Genomic DNA, 22265 nt, shown 5'->3' with positions numbered 1-22265 from the left:
ATGGCCCGCCCTTCGTCCTCGCGTCGGGCCAGGCGGAGCTGGTGGCCGCTCCGCCCCTTGGTCGCTGCTACCGCCGCCGCCGCCATGGCCGAGCAGGCGGCGGGACCCCCGGCGGAGCCGCCCGGGGACGAGCCGGAGCCGGAGGAGGGGGCGCGGCGGGCCGGCTGCGCGCGCCCGCGGGCCGTGGAGCCGGTGCTGCTGCTGGCCACGCTGGCCATGGGCTTGCAGGGTCCGCTCTGCACCCAGTACCTGTGGGAGCGCCTCGGCGCCGGGAACGGCAGCGCCGCCCGGCAGGGAGGAGGATGCGCCAACGGGAGCGGCTCCGCGAAGCAGGAGGAGGTGCGTCGCCCTTCCAGGCGCAGGCCGGGCCCCGAGGGGCTCTCCGGGCGCCTTGAGGGCCAGGGACCCCGGTGGGTGCCCGGCGGCAACGGGCAGCCTCTTCCCGGGAGCTGGGGCTTGGCTGGGGTAGACTGCGTCTGAACGGGGAAGCTCGCCGGGCAGGCTCTCTGCAGCCGGGAAGGTGCCTTAGAGCCAGGCACGTTCTTGCTCCATCAGGATCAGGACTGCTTGCACAGTCTGGCAGCAGTTCTCCTCTGGGTTTCGGGCTGGGGGTCCTGCTGTTGTTGCTGCGTTTATTGCTCTCCCACCTTTTGCTCCAGGCTGGGACTCGAGGTGGGACTACAGATAAAAACAAACGCAGAAACACAGATAAAACAGGGAAAAGCCATTAAAAAGTTTTAAAATAGGAATTGAATAGAAACCACATATTTAAAAAAAAATAAAGAAGAATGTTTGTGTGTATAAAAGATAATAGGGGGTCTGTGGCTTTTTTTTGTTCTTACTTTTATTATGTATTTCATGTTTTTATCTTGGATTTTAATGCTGGGAACCAACCTAAGATCTCTAAATGAAGGGCGGTATACAAATTTAAAAAACAACAACAACAATAATAGCAGCATCAGCCTTTATGGTATCCTAAGAGACTGCAAACGTATAGACCAAGTCAGACCCTCTGGACTCCCAGATCAGTATTGCCTACACTGACTGGCAGCAGCTCTGCAGGGTTTCAGGCAGGGGACATTCCCAGTTCTAAGATACTTATTTATAATAGATATTTATATACTGCTGTATCATAAAAATATATCACAGCGGTTTGCAACGATGTAAAAACATAAAACCGTACAATAAAATAGTAAAAAAATGAAACTGAGTTAAAAGCAAACAAAGAATTAAAAGCAAACACCAGCCAACCCTTGTATTCTTCGTGGCCTGCCTTGACCAGGTGGAATAGAAAAGTTTTTAGTAGGTGCTCGCTGCATCTCCAGTGGCAGGGAGTTCCACAGGACTGGGTCCATGACCCTAGAGGCTTGGTTTTTCATTGTTGTCAAGTGAGCTGCACCACAGGTGATCTCAGTGAGCAAACTGGGATAGAAGGCTTCGGGATTGTAGACGGAAGTCGCTCGGGGCTTTGTACATTAACGCAAGAGCCTTGAACGCAGCTCGGCAGCAGGTGGGCATCCTTTGTTCTTGGCCAGCAGCTCCCGTCAGCAATCTTGCCGCACTGGTTGTAGCTTCCGAACCAGGCCCAAGGGCAGCCCCACGAAGAGCGCCTTGCAGTAGTCCAGCTCCCTCCTCCGGCCTCACGGCCCTCTGCCTTCCTCTCTCTCTCAGGAGCTGGAGACCCTGGTGGCCCACTGGAACCTCTACCTCAACCTGGCCGGCTTCCTGGTGGGCCTCTTCTCCGTCACGCTGCTCGGCCCCTGGAGCGACTCCGTGGGGCGCCGCCCGGCCCTCGCCCTTGCCTCTCTGGGCATGGCTCTGCAGGCGGCCATCTTCCTGGCGGTGATGTCCCTCCGGCTCCCCGTAGCCTGGCTCCTTCTGGGCCGCATCCTGGCCGGCCTCTCGGGCGACTACAACCTCATCCTGGCCGCCTCCTTCGCCTACGCGGCCGACGTCAGCGACCGGCAAGGGCGCACCTTCCGCGTGGCCGTCCTGGAGGCCTGCCTGGGCCTGGCGGGGATGGGCGCCAGCCTTCTGGGCGGGCAGTGGCGCCATGCCCAAGGCTACGCGGCTCCCTTCTGGCTGGCCCTCGCCGCTAGCCTCTCCGCCACTCTCTACGCCGCCGCCTGCCTGCGGGAATCGGTGGCGCCCAGGCACCCCACCAGGCTCCTCACCCTCCGCCATTACGCCTCCATCCTCCGCCTCTATGCGCCCGGCGCCCGGGGCTGGGAGTGGCGCAAGCTCCTCCTCTACTCCCTTGCCTTCTTCCTGGTGGTCAGCGTGCATTTCGGGGCCTCGGACCTGCTGGTGCTGTACGAGCTGAGCACCCCACTCTGCTGGGACTCGGAGCTCATCGGCTACGGCTCGGCCGCTCACTACCTGGCCTACCTGTCCAGCTTGCTGGGGCTGCGCCTGCTGCAGACCTGCCTCGAGGATAGCTGGGTGGCCGAAGCCGGCCTGCTCTCCAACGTCCTGGGCCTGGGGGCGATCGCGCTGGCGAGCACCACGCCCCTGATGTTCACAGGTGCTGCTCCTGGGAGAGGAGGCGTTGCTTGAGGGTTGGAGAATTGGGGCACCCGGCGGTCATCTAGCCCAACCCACCGGCCGCGCAGGGGTCGCAGCTAAAGAGTCCCTGGCAGATGGACACCCGGCCTCTGCTTAAAAAGGTTCAGGGAATGGGAATCCATTTCCCAAGCACCTGTGTAGATTGGGAAGCTGGACCAGATGGGTCCCTGGCCTGATCCTGCTGCCGGGCTCTCCGCATGGAGGCCTACTTTGGGAGCAGAACCTCCATGCTCGGGGGCAGCCTACCCCTGAAGACCAGACGGTGCAGGAAGGAAGAACCGTTGCCCTCGGCTCCTGCTTGTGGGCTTTCCGTGGAGGCACCTGGTAGGCCACTGTGGGGACAGGGGGTTGGGCTAGAGGGGCCACTGGCCTGATCCATTTCGTTCTGTGCTATGTGCCCTCAGTGTCGGGAGGCAACGTGCCTCTGAATTCCTGCACTGCGGGGGGTGGGACTAGATGACCCCTGGATGTGCCTCCACCTCGGGAGCTTATAAGATTCTATGAGCCCCGGTGGGTGGGAAGCGCAAGCGAGGAGATCACAAGCAGGACCTGAGTGCAACTGCGGCTTTTCTTTTGGGGTATCTGGTTGGCACAGGAAGCTGTGCTAGAATCGCAGAATTGTAGAGTTTGGAGGGAACGCAAGGATCATCTAGCCCCCTGCAATGCAGGAATCTTTTGGCCCCACGTGGGACTCGAACCCAGGACCCTGAGGTTAAGCATCTCCTACCAACAGAGCCCCTTGGGCCTGATCCAGCAGGCTCTTATGACACTCTTGTGGAACTTCCAGGCCCAGAGGCAGTCTATCTAGATTCCTAGAGAGCACTAACTCTGCTCCCCCTCCAGTGTCAAGAGACAGTCCGTGTGTCTGGATGGCAGTTGCTGGGACATCCAAGGGCACTTAAGTTTGCCCCAAACCGAAGTCCGCTGTGTTAGTTCATTTCAGTGGGTCTCTTCATTTTCTTTCTCCTCCTTTCCCGACAGGATATGGCCTCCTCTTCCTCTCCATGACTGTCACGCCTGTGATCCGCTCCAAGTTATCCAGGCTGGTTGACGAAAAGGAGCAAGGTAAGCAGAGCAAGGGTTCAGTGACAGCCAGATCACCTGACCCACAATGCATTGGGGCAAACATGGCCAACAGCTAGCACCGATGGGAATTGTAGTTCAGTAATATCTGGAGGGCCAAAGCTTCCCACTGCTACCATAAGGACTAGAGACTTAGAAAAAACAAACTTAAAAGTTCCTAGTCCTCGTGGCAGGAGTGGGAAGCTTTGGCCCTCCAGCTGTTACTGAACTACAACTCCCACCAGCCCCAGCAAGCCTGGCAGAAGATGGCGGGCATTGCAGCTCAGCAGTGTCTGGGAAGGGGCAAGGGCTCGCCACTCCTGCCTTGTGGGCGCAAGGAGGCGCTCAGGAGCATGCCTGCTCAGGTGGCAGAATATAAGATTTGCAGGGGTGGCAGAGGGCAGAGATCCCTTTCCCCGCACCCCTCGTTCTTCTCCCATGAGCAAAATCCTTAAATAATTGCACTGGTAACGAGCTGCAAGAATCAGCAGTTGTGCATTTATTGGAGAAGCACGACAGGAGTTTCAGGTGTTGTTTGGGTGCCTTGAGGACCTCACCTCACTCCCAAACACCCCTCCTGGGTAGGCTCCCAAATCAGCTGACACCTCCCTCTGTGTGTGTGTATTGCTGGGGACAAAGAGCAATAGAGATCCCCAGCTAGGAAGGTCTGGACATCACAGAACTACAGTTCCCAGCACCCTGGGAAGAGCAGACTCCTTCATAAGATGGTCTTTCCTTGACTGGAGAAGTCAGGTGGGCCACCTGTCAGGAATCCGTGAGCTGCAATTTCTGCATTGCATGGGGTTGGACTAGAGGACCTTTGGGGACCCCTTCCAGCTCTATGATTTTATGAAAACACCCACCGTTTGGGGTTGGGGGCATGCCCCTTGGGTGTCCCATGCGTGCTTCAGCTCTCTGCTCTCCCCTCCAGGCGCTCTCTTTGCTGCCGTGGCCTGCGTGGAAGGTCTCTGCTCGCTGGTGGCCACAGGGGTCTTCAACTCCCTTTACCCCGCCAGCCTCTCCTTCATGAAAGGCTTCCCCTTCCTCCTTGGGGCCGTCATCCTCCTCGTTCCAGCCGCCATCATCGGGTAAGTCCTCCTCTCTCCATCTTGACTGTCCTGGCTTCCTGCATCGCACGGTCACCTCAAACCCCTGGCTGTGGCTGAGTCAGGCCAAAGGGAGCCCTAGTGGCAGCTACTCAAACTGCAGCGTGACGACAGCCTTCCATTGTTATTTATATAGGAAGAAACGGGATAAGTGTGTAAGGATAGCTTGGCTTGTTCAGGCAAAGGGGCCCATCTAGTGCAGCCTCCTGTTCTCACAGAGGCCAACTAGACGCCCCAATGGGAAACCCACAAGCAGGATCCAGGCACAAGAGCAACTCTCCCCTCCTGCGGTTTCCAGCAAGCTGGGATTCCAGCTGCCTCCAACCATGGAAACGAAGCAGAGCCTCCTAGCTAGGAACCCTCCAGGGCCCTCTCCTCCTCCATTAATTTGTCTAATCTTCTTTAAAAGCCATCCAAGTTGTTGGCTATCCCTGTGTCATGTGGGAGGGAGTTCCACAGTGTAACTCTGCACTGTGTGAAGAAGTCTCAAATCTTCCATCAATCAGTTTCATTGGATCTCCACTAGTTGCAGCGTTGAGAGAGGGAGGGACAGTCTTTTCTATTCACTTTCACCCTGCAATGCAGAATTCTATAAATTCCTGTAATGTTGCCATTTAAACTAAAAAGTCCCAAACACCACAATTTTTCTTCCACCCCTCTTGATCCATTTGGGGTGCCCTTTTCTGAAACATTTTCCAACTCTGCAATGTCCTTTTTGAGGTGAGCAACCAGAACTGTACATAGTATACCAAATGCAGTTGTATCGGGGCATTATAAGAGCTGCAGTTTTAATTTTTGTTTTCCTAATAATGCCTGGCCTGGCACTCGCCTTTTCTGCAACTGCTGCACACCCTGGGCTCTATTGGCTCCATTCCTCGGAGGTCCTTAACTCTGCCCCTTTTCTCTCTCCCCCCCTCCCCACCCCAGGTGGATCGAAATCCAGGACTCAAAACCTGACTACAGCCACTTTGCCGACACTCCTGGTCCGCTGCAGGAGGCAGAACAATGACCAGCTGAACCTGAGTTGCCGCCCTTCCGGAAACCAGCAGCTGATCTCTGCACATGCCTCTCCAATGACTTGAAAACAATTTCCTCTTGGCTCTTCACGTTTGGCTTTTTAATGTAGCTTGGGGGGGGGTTAACTTTCCTCTGAGACATGCCTTGATCTCTGTGTTACTAGATTGGGTGCGTCATGAGGACTAGAACCTTTCTTCAGATCTGTGGAGCTGGGAGTAGGAATCCTAACCAGGGGAGTGTGTGTGTGTGTGTGTGAGAGAGAGAGAGAGAGAGAGAGAGAGAGAGAGAGCGAGAGAGAGAGTGTGTTAGTGGTCGTTGTGTGTGCCATTCACATTGGCTTTTAGGGGAGATCACAAAGAAAGCCCCCTTTTCTCTCCCATGAATCTCTTCCTTGCCCGTTCTGGGGGTATCACCCACCCCAGCAGTGAGGAGTATTTTCCTTTTCCAGGGGTGCAGCTGCCGCTCTTTCCAGCCCAGTCTCTTTCCAGCAAGAGGATTCCCGTCTCCAGGAAATGGAGAGACAGCGAGTTCATCCCAAGATAGCAGGCTCCTAGGATGGGCTTGGGTGCCAAGGGGGAGGCGGCCCATCTTTCGATGACGGCTGGCCCTCCTGTGCCAAGGGAGGTGGTGCCCCCCTCCCACTCAAGTTTGCTTCCCCATTCGTCCTTGGAGGGGAAATTGCTGGTGGCAAATTGCTCCCAGACCCACCTGGGCAGGGGTGTGCATCAAAGGACGTGTCACAATAAAGTTGGAGGTGTGTGCTGATAAGATGCTCGCTTCTCTCTTTGCCCTTTTGCAGCACATTGGCACTCTGAGGTGTGCCAACTGAGGCCCTAAAGAGCGGCCTTGGAGATGCATCTCAGCCGGGGGGGGGGGGAGGGAGTGTTTTTCCACTCCTTCCCCTGTCCTTCTGCACCGAGAACAGATAAGAAGGAAGAGCTGGCAATTCAGGAACATCATGAGAACATCGGAAAAGGCTGCTAGGTCAGGTCCAAAGGGACCCACTGAGTCCAGCGTCCTCTTCTCACAGTGGCTAACCAGATGCCGCAGTGGGACCACCCCCCAGCAGGACCCAAGCCCCCTCCCCCCTCCTGTGATTTCCAGCCCGTTTGCATGCAGGATGATGATGAAGAAGAGTTTGGATTTGATATCCCGCTTTATCACTACCCTAAGGAGTCTCAAGGGATGCAGGCGGCACTGTGGGTTAAACCACAGAGCCTAGGACTTGCCGATGAGAAGGTCAGCAGTTCGAATCCCCGTGACGGGGTGAGCTCCCGTTGCTCGGTCCCTGCTCCTGCCAACATAGCAGTTTGAAAGCACCTCAAAGTGCAAGTAGATCAATAGGTACTGCTCCGGCGGGAAGGTAAATGGCGTTTCCGTGCGCTGCTCTGGTTCACCAGAAGCGGCTTAGTCATGCCGGCCACATACCCAGAAGCTGTATGCCGGCTCCCTCGGCCAGTAAAGCGAGATGAGCGCCACAACCCCAGAGTCGGCCATGACTGGACCTAATGGTCAGGGGTCCCTTTACCTTTTAAGGAATCTCAAAGCGGCTAACATTATCCTTTCCCTCCTCCCCCCCACAACGAACACTCTGTGAGTGGGGCTGAGAGACTTCAGAGAAGTGTGACTGGCCCAAGGTCACCCAGCAGCTGCAGGTGGAGGAGCAGGGAAGCGAACCCGGTTCCCCAGATTACGAGTCCACCGCTCTTAACCACTACACCACACTGGCTCTTAAGGATGTCCTTGCAGAGCTGCTGCTGCCAGTCAGTGCAGGCAGACCCAGTGGTCTGGCTCAGTACAGAGGCACCTTCCAAGTGACCCATGAATCTGGTCCTTAAAATTGACTGGCAGGGGTGCAAACTGCAATTATTTGGGGTCATCAAAACCAAGGCCCTGAGTGGGGGAACTGGGTGGTGGCTGAGGGGGGACCTTCCCTGGGCACTCAGTTACCCATCTCCCACCCAAGTGCTGCCTTGTCCCCCCTTCCCGCAAACCCTCCAACTGAAAGGCACCCATAATTCAGGAGAACGGCTCACTTGGGCGCCTGTGTAATTGACGTTCCCTTCCAACCCCGCTCAAGTTTCCTCCTGACTCTACAAACTCCACACTGTTCCGGGACCACGGAGGAGAGGCCTCAAGCCTGGCATGGGGAGAAAAAGCTGGGTGCTGGGATGGTGGCTGAGAGCAGTCCACCCCGGAAAGCGAAAAGATAAGATATATAAAAGCCAAGGAAGAATAAAGGGCTGTGTTCTGCTGCAAAGCCTGGCTTGTTCTGCTGCTACTCCTAAGGCACACGGTTTTTTTTTCCAACAGGTCAGATGGCTCTCTGTCAGGGATCCTTTAGCTGCGATTCCTGCATTGCAAGAGGGTGGACTAGATGAGCCTTGAGGGACCCTTTCAGGAGTAGTGAGCAGCCCTGCTCTTTCTCCATGCCACGCATAACCTTATGAACTTCTATCATGGCGCCTCTTTCTCACATCCCCAATGCTGCAACCTTTTCCACGTTGAGAGTCGTTCCACCCCTTTGGGTCTTTTGCCTGCCCTTCCTGAACATCGCCTTTTTGAGGACTACTGTACCCAGTTCTCCAAATGTGGCTGCATCATAGATTTCTGTAACGACATCATGATCCTGGCCGTTTTGTTTTCAGTTCCTTTCCTAACCATCCCTTGCATGGAATGCGCATTGTCGCTCGGTCAACCTCACTGAGCTGTCTCTTGCGACCACAAGGTCTGCCACCTGCAGTTCAGGGCCCCAGGAGCAGGCACATGAAATTAAGACTTTTTTGACCCGAAATGCATCATTTAACACTTGTTTGCATTGAATTGCATTTGCCATTTTGCCACCCATCCGCTCCATTTGGAGAGGTCCTTTCGGAGCTCTTTGCAATCTCTTTTGTGCTTAAACGTCCTGAACAATTGAGACCCATCAGCAAACTCGGCCTCTTTGCTGCTCCTTCCCAGCTCTAGATGGTATATGAAGGGGTTTGAAAAGCAGTCATTTCCTAAACCTCTGACCATTTGCTTAGCTTAAAAGACAGATGAGCAGACACCTAAGGAAGCTTCTGGAGCCTAGAATCTGATAAATACTTTAATACAAGATAAACACTACAAAGCCCACCTTCCCAACAGCCAAGTAATAACCTAATTGGTTGAGAAACCAAAAATCTTACCCAGGCACACAAAGAGTTAAGAGCCTCTGGTGAAAGGCCACTAGGGAGGGAGAAAGTTTGCCGCTCCAACTGTCCTGGCAGGGCAGGCAGCAAGCAGCATTTTCTTCAGGAGTTTTGCATAACCTAATCGGCATATCCCAAAGGGAGCCAGCAGGGGGCACCGACGCAGCGGTGGCTGAGCCTGCAAAAGCTGGGGGGGGCAGGGGGTGAGGCCCCTCTCTAGGGCAGTGCAGACTTGGGGACAGAAGCTAAGGGTCACCCTCTTCTTCCCACTCCGACCCACCACCCCCTTCTCTGCTCCGTTGGGGGGAGCACCTTCCAGTTCCCTAGTTTTGAGGGGGGCCACACTCCAGGCTGTTTTCCGAGCCAGCGGAGGAATCCCGGGAGGAGCGGCCCTGCAGGAAGCGGATGATCTTCTCAATGGTGGCGTCTTGGTATTCGTGGGACCATCTGCATGGGAAGTGGAAATGAAACAGCTGAACCACGGGTTGGCAAACAGGTCTGCGGGCTGGATCAGGCCCAATAGCCTTCTAAATCTGGCCCGCGGACGGTCCAGGAATCGCTGCATGGATTGCCAGTGCGTGTTCTTTCCCTCTCCCTCCTATGGCGGCGGCGCCTCCTCCCTCCCTCCTCCTGGCTTTTCCCTGTCCTGCCTAGAGAAGGCAGGGGGCTGGGCTTGGTTGGTGCCAGCAGCAGCAGCGCTCAAGCGGCCGCCATTTTAAGCAGCCCCTCTCTGGAGCCCTTTCGCACACTGCTCATCATCCCTCGTTCATTTCCCCCAAAAAATATAGTCCGGCCCCCAACGAGGTCTGAGGCACTGCAGCAACGTGCGGCCCATGCACCGGATGCGGCCCACGAAGACCGTTTTACTGGCCCATGAGCAGCCTTCGAACCGAGCCACACACTCGGCGAGTCCCCCCTTTGCGCTGCACTAAAGCAGCGCTGCATGGCTTGGGCACTCACAGAGCAGCGCCAGAAATTGCGTCTGCACATGCGCAGATACCGGAAATCACGTCTGCTCATGTCCAGACGCTGGAGATCCCTTCTGCGCAGATGTGGTTTTTGGCGTCTGGGCATGTGCAGAAGCGATTTCCGGCACCGCAGACATGCGCAGACGCAATTTCCAGCATTGCACTGTGCCAGTCCAGCCCACGAATGATCTCCGTGGGAATAATTTGGCCCATGTCCAGTAAACCTTGCCAACCTCTGGTGAGGGATAGTGGACCGGCCCCCTGCTGAAAAAGTTTGAGGACCCCTGAGCTGACCCAAGCCAGGCGGTGCTTGGGGTGGAAGGGGCCATGGGGAATCTACAGCTCTTGTGTAGGGCTCCCAATTTTTCCCCTGCGTGAACTGGAGCACCGGTTTGGAAAGGGGCAGGGGAAAGGGTGCAACTTCAAGCCTGGAGCTTCAAAGCATCCTTTGCACCTGAAACTATTAGCATTAAATCGGTTTCAAACCCCTTCAGATTCAGCCTCATCTCAGCCTCGTTTCCCCAGATTCACCCCCCCCCCACACACACAAGCAGCTGGCTGTGTTGCACCAGTTTCCAGAGATTGCCCCCCCCCCCCGCCCACCCGCCTTATCCCCAGGGACACTCCTTGATCCCACTCACTTGATCCCATTGAACTTCAGGATGGCTCTCATGTCCTCAGGAAGGGTCTTTGGATCCGGCCACTCAAAGTGGTCTGTGACGGGGACAATGTTCTTCCCGCTACTCAGGGCTGTGACAATTTCCTGTGAAGGATATGCATTTAAAAAGAGAGAAGGAAATCTTGCTTAGGGAGGGGTGAGTTTGTTCAATATGATTTCCCTTCCTCTTGTCCTGCTGGCTTCCACGTACGTTATATCAGGAAGATTTTGGGCATCACGTGGCGGGACAAAGTCTCCCCAAAAGATGTGCCCTCTCAGTGAGCAAATGTTCCCGGCCTGTTTGCACTAGGTGACATCTATGCTGGTTTGGTCATGTCCACAGGATGGAAGACGGCAGGATCCCCAAGGAGATCCCTGCCCTGTGGCAATCCCTTGCAGATGACCGCAGCGCCTGGAGACAGGCAGACTGGCCATGCATCCACAGCAGTGACCGGAGGAGCAATGACCACTTGGAGGAGCCCAGAGAGAAGAAACGCCCTGGTGCATCTGCAGCTGCACAACCAGACGCCTTCCTCTGCCCCGGCCGCAACAAAACATGTCTCTCCTGTATCAGCCTCCGCAGCCACAGCAGGCGCTGCGACTCTCCAACGTTTTGACTTCACCTCCCCAAGGCACACTCCTCCGTTGTCTCCTGAGACAGATGGCTGGCAGCTCAGCTCAAGGAGAAGCCCTTTGTCGTGAATTGGGCTGCGTCTCCTGCATTGCAGGGGGTTGGGCTAGATGTCCTTTGGGGGTCCCACCCAACTCTTCTAGGGTTCTCTGAGTTTCATCCCCATCCCCCCCAAACACAGAGTCCCTGGCAGGGGGAAGCCCTCTCACCTTATGCACCCAGTCTTTGCATTCGGTGTCCCCCACGCACTTGTCGAGGGCGTTGCGCGAAAGCAGCATCACGAAGTTCCGGGCGCTCATCACACTCTGAATCAGCTTGTCCTCAAACTTCCCGGCCTCCAGCTTCTCCACGTCGATGAAGACGCTGAATCCGTGCAGCTGCAGGTGGACCTTCAGGAGGCTGGAGAGGCGCAAACAGGGCAGGGTACGTGTGAAAGGAAGTGGGGTTTGACCCAGGCACCCGTAATTGGGTTCTCCCCGACTGCGTCTCCGGAGAGACTTGGGGCAATGGCATAAAGGGAAAGGGTTAGAGAACGCCCTTTCCCCTCCGGCTGCAACCTCAGTCCAAACTCCACCCTCCCACAGCTGCTGCTGGCCTACCTTACAGGGCTGTTGTAAAGGAAATTATGTACGTGGGCCCTCGTCTCCCCCTCCCCCTGTGTGTGCTTGTGGTTTCTCAGCCCTCCGCCCGCTCCCACTTCCCCTTCTTTAATTAACATGAGCCATTTTGGGAGACTACAATTGTTCAGAAAGCAGAATAATAAATGCATAATTAATAAGCGAGTGCTCTGAACGCCTCCAAAGTGTTACAATATCAGTGCTAAGGATAATTATATCCATTTCACGGTCTTATTTTTAAGTCTTAATGGGTGCGTTTTATTCTCATTCAGTGCCCTCTAGAGAATGCAGGTCTGTAGAAATGCAACTCGTAAAAATCTACTACTGCTGCTAACGGTAGCGCAAAGTGCGGTTGCAGTGAGTTCCACAGGTTAATTCTACACCGTCCCATGGTGCCCTTACATGTTTCTGGCCAATCAAGGCTGCAAGCCTTGCTCTGAGCCCAGCTTGTCAGAGATCCTGGCGACCATCTTAACCACAGAGCAGCCTTTTTGGATCAACCTTTCAGAGGTCACGTGGACTACAGCTCCCATCATCCCTGAACATCGGCCAACCTGGGTTGCTGGGAGTTGGAGTCCAACACCCTCTGGATGACACTGGGTTGGGGAGAGCCGCCGTGGGCCAACCCCTGTTTCCTTGCACAGAGAGGTTGAGAGATTAGAAGCAATTGATGGAATTATAGAGACAGAAGGGACCCCCAAGGATCATCCAGCCCAACCCGCTCTCTTAAAAAACCTCCAATGAAGGTCCACCACCTTCTGAGGGTGTCTGTTCCGCTATCAAATAGCTCTTATTGCCAGAATGTTATTCCTAATAGTATTCCAGGTGTGATCTGTCCAAGCCAGGATAGAGCGGTCCTCCTGTTTCCCTTGATCTGAACACGGGACTTCTGTTGATGCAGCCAAGAATCGCATTAACCTTTTCTGCTGCTGCATCACACAGTTGGCTCTTTACAGAAGGAGAAAGGAAGGCTTTTCTCTTTGACACGCCCGCATGTGTGAATGGTTTGCGCTGCTCCCCGGCGTTCCCCTGCCCACCTGGCCAGCTGTGCCCCAGTGGCTCTCCGGTAGCTGATGAAGACGTCCGTCCCCTCCAAGGTGGACTTTCCGCTGCTGCAGGGCAGAGGCGAATGCAGCATCTCTGGGAGGAGACAGAAAGGGGGTGGGTGGCTATATGGACTGTGCCACCCCGGGTGCCGGAGAGGGTTCCTCCGCCACTGTTCCCCACCTTAGATCCATTTGTTCCCTCCCAACAGCAAATTGTTTCATGGAATCATACTGTACACTTGGAAGGGGCACGCAGGGGTCATCCAGCCCAACCCCGTTTTAAGACCACCAGTGAAGAAGAGTCCGCCGCCTGGCGAGCGAGGCCGTTCCACTGCCAAATGGCTCTGACCCTCAGGATGTCCTTCCCGGGGGCTGGGGGGTCTGCAGAGCAAGGGGAGAGGTTACCTCGGGCGGCCGAGAGGATGCGGACGCGGTGGAAGCCCATGTGGACTTGGCAGTCCTCTTGCAGCTGCTGCTCCGTCACACGGTGGAGGAAGTTGCGGTCGATGCCACTGGTGACCAGGTTGTAGGTGTACTGGCGGAATTTGGGGTCCACGGAGCCCAGCCAGTCCGCCAGGTTGCTGCGGTCGCATGTGGAATAGTTGGCATAGGTCTTGAGCTCCGTCAGCTCCCGGAAAAACCTGGGGGAAGGAGGGGGGCAGCTCAGTAGGGCTGAGGGGGGACACACACCTCCTGCCAGGTTGGAGCAGAGGCACGCCACTTTTGGAGGCGGAACAGGCTGGCCCTCAAGGTGCTCAAAACCCTTTTGCATAGCTGAATTTCCTGCAAACATGGTGTGTGCTTTTAAAAAAAGTTGGAATGGCAAACATGAGCAGATTTATAGCACTGCTGTACTCAGGGAGCAATAGCACAGCTGCCGTTTTTGATCTGGTGGGTTCCCTCAGAGATCATCCAGCTCAACCCCGCTTCTCGGCTCAGGAGCTCCTCCTTCCTGGGCGCCGAGAGCTCCTTACCGCTTGCGTGTGATGCTGGAAGTCATCTGGAGGTCCACCCGCAAATCCTCCTCCGTCATCCTCAGCAGCAGGTCGCCGTCCACCTGGTGTTCCTGGGGGGAGAGGAAGGATGGGGTCAGTTTCACATCCAAAGAGCAAGAGGAGAGAAAGCAACATGATCCAGGGGGTGGAGGGACTCCGCTATGAAAAAAGGTTGTGATGTTTGGTAGAAAAAGTGAGTAAGAGCTCTGTGTTCTTATGAGGCGTCTGCAAGAGCCAGGGGTGGGCTAGGGAGGCAGCTTTTGGGGGAGGCCTGCGTGGGGAGTGAGCTGTGAGCCCCCCAACAGGCACCTGCAGTCTCCTCAGAGGCCCTCTCCTCTCTCCAGGAGCCCTGACCCCCATTCCCCGCACAACCACCGCCCCCTTGCAAGCCCTACCAGGAAATTGGGGCAGTATTTGACAAAGCCGATCTGCTGGAGCCACTTCTGCACCTCCAGGGGTTTCCAGTTGGGCACAGTGGGCAGCAGGCGCCGGGGCACCTCTTCGCCCATCGTGCAGAGCGCCCTCTTGGCAAGCGAGGAGGTGGTGCCGTCCGGGGAGTAGCAGACAATCCTCTTCAAGCTCTGGATGGCCCCAATCTCTGTGAAAATCTGAGCAAAGCCAAGCATTTATTCACTTTGTGCACTGGTGCTGCACCCTGTACTCCAAGGTTCCTCTTCCTCCCCATTTGGCCCTCACAACAACCCTGCGAGGTAGGTTAGCCTGAGAGGGAGCAACCAGCTTGCCAGGGAGCTTCATGGCGGAATGGGGATTTGAACCCAGATTCTAGTCAGGTATTGGCCCCAGGACCTTCTGCATGCAAAGCAGGGGCTCTGTCCCTGAACTAAGAGAGGAAGTAAGATACTAGTCCTCATGGCTCTGCATGCAAACAAGCTACCTGCATCTTCTTTTGCTGGGCCTTAATGGCGGCCTCTGCACACAGGTAGAAGGCAGCCAGGCACTGGGCCTCTGGGCGGGAGCTGTCCAGGAGGGGCACCAGGCGCTGCAGGTCCTCTGCCGTCCTGCCCTGGCTGTTGTCGCTGCTGCCCAGCAAGGTGTGGGCGAAGTGCCCCGGGTCCAACGTGGCCACGAAGGGCTCCACCAGCGCCAGGGTCCCCGAGTGCTCCACCTCCTTCTCCACCTCCTTGTTGGTGGCCAGGACGGCCACGGCCAGGCAGGCGTGGAACTGCACCAGGAAGCCGTCCTTGGAGAAGGCCAGCGGGAAGAGCCACTCGGCCGCCTTCTTCTCCACCATCAGCCGCTGGTTGGCTGGCCCGCCATGCATGGCCGCGTTGGCCAGGGCGGCGGCACAGTGGTGTAGGACCACAGGGTCGCTCCAGCGGCACCAGTAGAGGAGCGCGTCCAGGCCGCCATCGGCGATCAGCTGCGTGCAGGTGTCCTCAGAGTGCTTGAGCATGTGCTCCAGGATCCCCGAGGTGCTGCGCGCCAGAGGGAGGCTCTCGCGCTCCTTGGACAGGTTCAGGATCACGCCCAGGCCGATGCGAGCCACGCGGTCCCTAGGGGCAGAGAGCGGGGAGGCAGAACGGGGTCAGGGAAGCAGCCTTGGGTGGGGGGGGGACGCAGTGGAAAGAAGGCTCTTCACCACATGGCCCAGAGTTAAACGGTGGAACTCCCTGCCACAGGCAGCAGGGATGGCCACTAACTTAAAAAGGTAAAGGGACCCCTGATCGTTAGGTCCAGTCGTGGCTGACTCTGGGGTTGCGGCGCTCATCTCGCTCTACTGGCCAAGGGAGCTGGCATTCAGCTTCTGGGTCATGTGGCCAGCAGGACTAAGCCGCTTCTGGCGAATTAGAGCAGTGCATGGAAATGCCGTTTATCTTCCTGCCAGAGTGATACCTATTTATCTACTTGCACTTTGACATGCTTTCAAACTGCTAGGTGGGCAGGAGCTGGGACCGAACAACGGGCGCTCACCCCGTCACGGGGATTCGAACCGCCGACCTTCTGATCGGCAAGTCCTAGGCTCTGTGGTTTAACCCACAGCGCCAAGGAGGATTAAACAAATCCAGGAAGGAGAGAGGTATCAATGGCTCCTAGCCATCCTCTGCCTTCACAGTCAGAGGCATTGATGTTTCTGAATACCAGTGCCTGGAAAATGCAAAAAGTACTTATGCACTCAATGCACTCAAAAAGTACTCAGAGGTACCTTCCTTGTTACACCCCACGTTGCCTGAGTGGGTGGAACAATCACAATTCAGCTGGACTGGAAAGCAGGTAGCACAGAATTGTGGAGCTGCAGAGCTGGAGGGCATCGCAAGGGGCATCTATTCCAACCCTCTGCAATGCAGGAATGTTTGGACTTCAGGGCTGACACCACTGGCTCTGCAGAATATTCTATGTTAACTGTGTGTGTGTGGCTGCCATACAGAAGACAGCATCTATGGGGGTGGAGGAAGGAATGAGGCACTTTGCTTCAGCCAGGGCTTGGACCCATAGCTGGGGCAGGATGGGGAGCATCAATGCCAGCAGGGGGGGGGGGGAGCTTTTGCATTGCAAGGCTAAACAGCACCCCTCTCACCCATCAGATTCTGCCAGGCTGGCTTGTTCCAGGAAGTGAGCGAAGTGCCCCGTTCTGGGAAAATTGGGCTCCCTCTGTGAGCGACTGACGTCGGCCTCCATCGAAATCTGGCAGCCGCTGCATCTGCCAGCCCTGGCAGGGTTCCCATGCCATCTCTGCAGGAGGCTGGGTCCTGCACTCAGGACCTGCCTGGCCCAGCCAGATGGGCCTATCTCAAGGAAGTGGAGAGCTTGGACCTGCCGCCCCCAGATAAATTATAAGATAACAGAACTGTCACTGTAAGAGCTAGAGAGGGACTTGTGGTCCCCGTTCAATACAGGGAATCCAGAGAGCTACAGGATCTCTGAAGGACGGCCATTAGTGTGGGGCAATGGGGTGGCAACAGGAGGCTGTTGGGGCAGAAAGCAGGCAGCCCCACAGTAAGTGGTGCCAGATCAAACTCATCCCAGTTTCGTCATCCTCCTTTTATCGCTTGACTCGTAAGCTGACGCAGAAGTCTCTTGCACTCAGGTTCCCAGAGGCAAGTGTGAGAGCAGGAGGCTGGACTAGATGGGCCATTGGCCAGCAGGCTCCTCTTCTTATGTTCTTGGCCCATCTATTTATTTATTTTTAATTTTTTAATTTTTTATTGTAAATTTTATTTACAACATAACATAGCCCCCCACCCCCAATACAGAATTCCACCCTCAATAAACGTGAACATAACATACAATAATAACATACAACAATACAAACAACCAAATAAAAGACTTCCTTTATCCTGTATCTGGCCTCCTTATTTACTTCTTATAAACTGCTTCCTTTATTAATAATTATTAAGCTTTTTCTAATTATAACTTAAATATCAACAAAGTCTCCTGCAGACATTAATCGAAACAAGTCCAAGTATGTATTTTAGGGCACTGTTTTGCGAAGTATTCTCTGCATTTTCCCTGTGCTTTTTAAAACTCTTGTCTAGTGTGATCTCTGATTGCCTCTGTTAATCTAGCCAGCGGCCCCACTAGTCCGGCATCCTGTTCTCTCACACAGTGGCCGGCCAGATGCCTATTATGGGATGCCCGCAAGCAGGACTTGAGCACGAGAGCAACTCTCCCCTCCTGTGGCTTCCAGCTCCCTCCTTCTCTGCCCTGTTTCCATCAGGGGAAACACTGGCAGGGCCCCTCTGCCTCTGGAGACCACCTCATCTTGGCACAGCGGCCAGCTGATTCATCCTCCAGAGTGGTGACGAGCAATCAGCACACAGCAGCAGCAGCACAGCTTGTCCTGGCCACATGGAACAGAACAAGGCGGCTTCCGCCTACCCCCTGCCCTGCCTTGGATCCCCACCCTGGCGAGGCAGGCTGGCAGTAGGAAGGGGAGAGGTGTGTGGTTTATCCGGAGAGATGCAAAGGCCAAGAGCCGCTCCCTCCTGCCAGGAAGCTCATCTGATGGCTCCAAAGTCTTTCTGGGTCTCGGCTAATGCATTTTCCCAATTAGAAGCCCCGGTGGGCCCTTAAAAGCCCACCTGGCAGAGGGGAGAGGCTCCAGAAAGGACATTGTGCCCCAGGGCAGGTTGTTTTGTTCTCAAGCAGATCCTGGCAAACTTTGATTTCTATTTCATTGATACTGAGCATCATAGCCAAGTGGGGATTTGAACCCAGATTTCCCAGGTCGAAGTCCTCCTTTAATCCCCACAACATCCCTGTGATTGAGCTTAGGCTGAGAAGTAGCAACTGGGTTTCATGGTCACACCCAGTGAGCTTCATGGTGGCTGAGTTGGGATTTGAACCCTGGTCTCTCCCAGGTCCAAATCCTCATTTAATCCCTGCAAGGTTGAACCTGGGACCTTCCACCTGCAAAGGTCTGTTCTACCAAAGCAGCCTCTTGTCCCTCGGAATAAAGTAAGATGCTGGTCCTCATGGTTCCGAATTTAAATAAACAGTGCTTTAAATAGGAACATACAAAGCCTCCTTATACGGTGCAGACCCGTGGTCCACCTAGCTCAGTATTGACCACACAGACTGGCAGCAGCGGTTCCCAGGGAGTCCAGGCAAGGGGGTCTTATTCTCTAGCCCTACCTAGAGACACCTGCAGCTGCTATGATGGCTTTTTCTCCTAGCTAGTTGAATGAAACAGCAGTCACAAAATTAAAAGACGCCTGCTTCTTGGGAGGAAAGCAATGACAAACCTAGACAGCATCTTAAAAAACAGAGACATCACCTTTCCAACAAAGGTCCGTATAGTTAAAGCTATGGTTTTCCCAGTAGTGATGTATGGAAGTGAGAGCTGGACCATAAAGAAGGCTGATCTCCGAAAAATTGATGCTTTTGAATTCTGGTGCTGGAGGAGACTCTTGAGAGTCCCATGGACTGCAAGAAGATCAAACCTCTCCATTCTGAAGGAAATCAGCCCTGAGTGCTCACTGGAAGGACAGATCCTGAAGCTGAGGCTCCAGTCCTTTGGCCACCTCAGGAGAAGAGAAGACTCCCTGGAAAAGACCCTGATGTTGGGAAAGATGGAGGGCACAAGGAGAAGGGGACGACAGAGGACGAGATGGTGGGACAGTGTTCTCGAAGCTACCAGCATGAGTTTGGCCAAACTGCAGGAGGCAGTGGAAGACAGGAGTGCCCGGCGTGCTCTGGTCCAGGGGGTCACGAAGAGTCGGACACAACTAAACGACTAAACAACTACAATAAGTTGAATGAACATCAACAACGAATAGTTTGTCATCCTGGTATGACACAGAGCAGATATGGCTGCTGATATGACTCCAGAATTTGGGGGGGGGCAGGAGTCAGCAACGCCATCAGGCCAGGACTTGGGGGGGGTGTATGGGATAATTATCGCAGGAGATTATTATAATTCGAGAAGATAGTGATCTGGCATGGTCAGCTCTTCCAACTCTGGTTATTCCTTCCTGCCTCTGGTTACTGTGTTTTATTGCTTTTAATATCCTTTGTGAAAAGGCCCTTGTTGTGTTGATCAAACTGGTCCAGCAAAGCCTTTGATGTAGAGTAGCTCTGGTTGAGCCGGTGTTAGTCCAATAGGACACAGGTCTATAAAATATCTAGTTTTGGAGCATGCCAAGTAGGAGTTCAGCACAGACTCGTGGCCAGAGTGCTGTGCAAAAGACGGCTACCTGGGAATCTCTTCGCCATTTCTGGGCTCCTCAATGGCTGATTGAAGTGCTTGCTTGGTAATGTATATTTTTGCTTGCTGTTTGGAATAAAATATTTAATCTTCTCACCCAATTGCACTTGTATTGCTTCTGAATCTAAATTTTAAAAGAACCATTTTGCATTGGGCAAGACAGGGTCAAAATCCGGGGTCTCATTCAGCAACGTGAGCAGGATTTGCAACAGCCCCGGCTTGGCCCATTTCATGGAAAGCCAAGCATTGAATGTGCCCACGTTACATGTTGCCACCCCTGAAAGACCATCAAGGGCAGGTTCCCTAAGAACCTAAGAAAGAGCCTGCCAGTGGCCCATCCAGTCCAGCAACCTATTCTCACAGTGGCCAAACAGATTTCAAAAAGGGGAACTGGCAGGCAGGATCCGAGCACAAGAGCCCTTTCTCCCCTCCTGCAGTTTCAGCAACTGGGATTCAGAAGCACTGCTGCCTCTGACTGTGGAGGCAGAGCTGAGCCACTGATAGTCCTCTCCTCTATGGATTTGTCCAATCCTCCTGAGTCCCATAGATTAACTATGCATTGCCTGAGTGCACCATTGGCAGGAGGGACGGGTGCCTCTCTTGGCAAGCCTTCATTTGTAGTGCCACCAACAGCCCTCACAGGAGCGGGGAGGCCCCTGGGAGCCCCCACTATAAAACCACTGCTGTGTCTCTGCACAAAAACCTGCCCTGCCTTCCTTCTCAGTCCGCCTCTGCTGTCCCTCTGCCATTGAGAGGTGTGAGTGGTGGTGGGGATCTCTCTGGAGGCAGGGACACAGCGATCGCCCACCTTCAGGCAAGGGCATGCCCAGAACAGGGACTCATGCAGAGAACCACAGGGGTGGGCTCCTTTTGGGGGTTCCTGCACACTCAAAAAGCAAACCTTTTAAAAGCGGGTGGGGAAATCCCTTTGGGGAAGAAAGGCGGTCGGAAAGGGAGTATAGGAAGGAGGAATTTCGGTGAATATGTCACTTCTTCCCTACACAAATGTTGCCCCGTTGCCAAGGACAGGGAACCGGAGGTCCAGGGGCCAAATGCGACCCCCCCATCCAAAACCACACACCCTCTCCCTAGGCCACACACCTGTCTGACCCTCATTTCTTTGCTGGCAGGAAACATGCCCATTCCCCTTTCCTGTCTCATAAAAACATAGAAAGGGAGAGCTGGGAGGGACCCCCCAGGGGCAGCACAGGGATCATAGCTAAATAATCTCTGACAGACAGCTGTCCAACTTCTGCTTAACAGCCTCCAAGGAGGTCCCTTTGACTTCCCTCCTCCCCTTTCATGCGTTCTTCTGTTAACTTTTTCTCCTGCAACTTCTCTGTTAATCCACTTCTACTAAATCTTCAATAAAGCCATAGTTGAACTTTTGACTACAAGCATCATTCCAGTCCTACTAATAATTTTAATTGTTGACAAGGATTTTTAGAATAAACTATGCATTTTCCCCATTACTTATTGAAATTTTGGTCTTCCCGATTCCTAATTCTTTGGGTCAGTTTTGCCATTTCTGCATCATCTTAATCTGCCATTCTTCTCGGGTAGGGACTGTGCCTTCCCCTTAAGCATTATCTAAGTCCATCCCTCTGCAACGCAGGAATCACAACTAAGGAATTACTAGCTCATTGTCCGTCCCCCGCCCCCCCCCCAAAACACCCCTGGCATTCATTGCTTGGCCTCCTCTTGCCTCTAGACCCGCCCACCTTGGCATGCGGCTCCTGGAAGCTGGCAATGAAGGGAATGTGGCCCGTGATGTGGAAGGAAAGGTTCACAAGCCCTGGCCCCCGCAGACGCCTCGGCCCGTTCCTCCCTCCCCGGTCCCCCTGCCTGGCTCACCTGTTCCCCGCCACCAGGATCTGCTCCAGGAGTTTGGCCGCCTGGCACTTGGTCTCGTGGTCGGCCGTCTGGAGCAAGGACAGCAGCAAGTCTAGCCCCCCCTCCAGGCGAATCGCGTCGCACAGGCCCTTGGCGACCTCCCTGCCCACGGTGGGCATCAGCCAGGCCTCCTCCACCAGGGCCAGGATCTCGGCCAGGCCGCTGCGGAGGTCCTCGGGGCCGGCCGCCTGCTTGGCGGCCGAGATGGCCTGGTGCAGGTCGGGCAGGATCCTGTTCAGGGCCGCTTGGATGGCCGGGCTGGCCCCCGGCGAGCTCTCCTGGGGCGCCCGGGGGCTGTCTCCCCACCAGTCGACCGTCAGCCTCTCCGCGTCGGACATGGCTAAGCGGCACAGTCTATAGGCAGAGACGAGCAGAGGGAGCACCATCGGGGGTGGGGGTCAGGGAAGGGGGGCACCTTAGAGCTGCATCCCCGGATCTGGGGATGTGCCCAGGGCGGGCTTGGGAGCCTGGGGTCCGGCTGGCAGGAGGCTGGCACTGCGAGGCGCGGCAAAGGTGAGTCTGGGCGGAGCAGAAGAAGTGATGGAGAGATGCAGGGCTGGAGGAAGGAGTCGGGCGCGTTCTTGGGTACCAGCAGTAAGCTGGCAGCGGTCCACTTGCCGGGCAGCTGAGCTGTTCGTCCTCCTGATGTGGGATGCGGAGCTCTCTGCCGGCAGAGAGGCGGCCAAGCCCATCCCCTCCGGCGATGCCTCGCCTTCCCCGCCGGAATGAAGTCACCTCCCCCTGAAAGGAGGGCCTGTCGCCGTGGCAACTGCATCTTCCTCCTTCCTTCCTTCCCTCTCTCCTCTCCTCCTGGTGAGACAAAGAGGACGAGGCATGGTGGTCGCGTCCTCGGCGACGCTCCGGGCTTT

General features: G+C 55.1%; 2 protein-coding genes across 3 annotated transcripts; one reads left to right on the top strand and one right to left on the bottom strand.

The window, feature by feature from the left end:
• SLC46A1 (solute carrier family 46 member 1) lies at window positions 1-6518 on the top strand (the record flags this gene model as incomplete). 2 transcript variants are annotated; one of them, XR_014163118.1, is made up of 6 exons in its annotated part: window positions 1-339; window positions 1672-2524; window positions 3547-3630; window positions 4559-4715; window positions 5661-5986; window positions 6044-6518. XR_014163118.1 is itself a non-coding variant. In XM_081889552.1 (5 exons), the coding sequence occupies 5 exons, from the start codon at window positions 1-3 to the stop codon at window positions 5740-5742; spliced, it is 1515 nt and encodes a 504-aa protein (XP_081745678.1). In that variant the 3' UTR covers window positions 5743-6518. The 2 variants fall into 2 exon arrangements, 1 of the variants encoding a protein (XP_081745678.1); XM_081889552.1 differs by having other exon boundaries at window positions 5661-6518.
• A 2282-nt stretch (window positions 6519-8800) lies between these two features.
• Window positions 8801-22265, bottom strand: SARM1 (sterile alpha and TIR motif containing 1). The gene is made up of 9 exons (XM_081889606.1): window positions 21358-22265; window positions 14734-15352; window positions 14234-14446; window positions 13818-13909; window positions 13249-13484; window positions 12835-12937; window positions 11390-11579; window positions 10533-10654; window positions 8801-9370 (listed from the first exon to the last, which is right to left on the bottom strand). Exons 1-9 carry the CDS (start codon window positions 21780-21782, stop codon window positions 9247-9249), a joined length of 2124 nt encoding a protein of 707 aa, XP_081745732.1. The 5' UTR covers window positions 21783-22265; the 3' UTR covers window positions 8801-9246.

This window comes from Podarcis melisellensis (genome assembly GCF_964234715.1).
Source record: "Podarcis melisellensis genome assembly, chromosome: 15".
In the NCBI taxonomy this organism is placed as follows: Eukaryota; Metazoa; Chordata; class Lepidosauria; order Squamata; family Lacertidae; genus Podarcis; species Podarcis melisellensis.
This window is presented reverse-complemented; position numbering and strand designations above follow the sequence as displayed.

What these genes read in the sequence shown, in the direction of transcription:
- SARM1 (XM_081889606.1), bottom strand. Translation starts at nt 21,782, where the DNA reads ATGGTGCTCCCTCTGCTCGTCTCTGCCTATAGACTGTGCCGCTTAGCC. An exon ending in CCCAGCAAAAGAAGATGCAG is followed by an intron (nt 14,447 to 14,733) that starts GTAGCTTGTTTG and finishes GGCTTTGCTCAG; the next exon opens with ATTTTCACAGAGATTGGGGC. An exon ending in AATACTGCCCCAATTTCCTG is followed by an intron (nt 13,910 to 14,233) that starts GTAGGGCTTGCA and finishes CTCTCCCCCCAG; the next exon opens with GAACACCAGGTGGACGGCGA.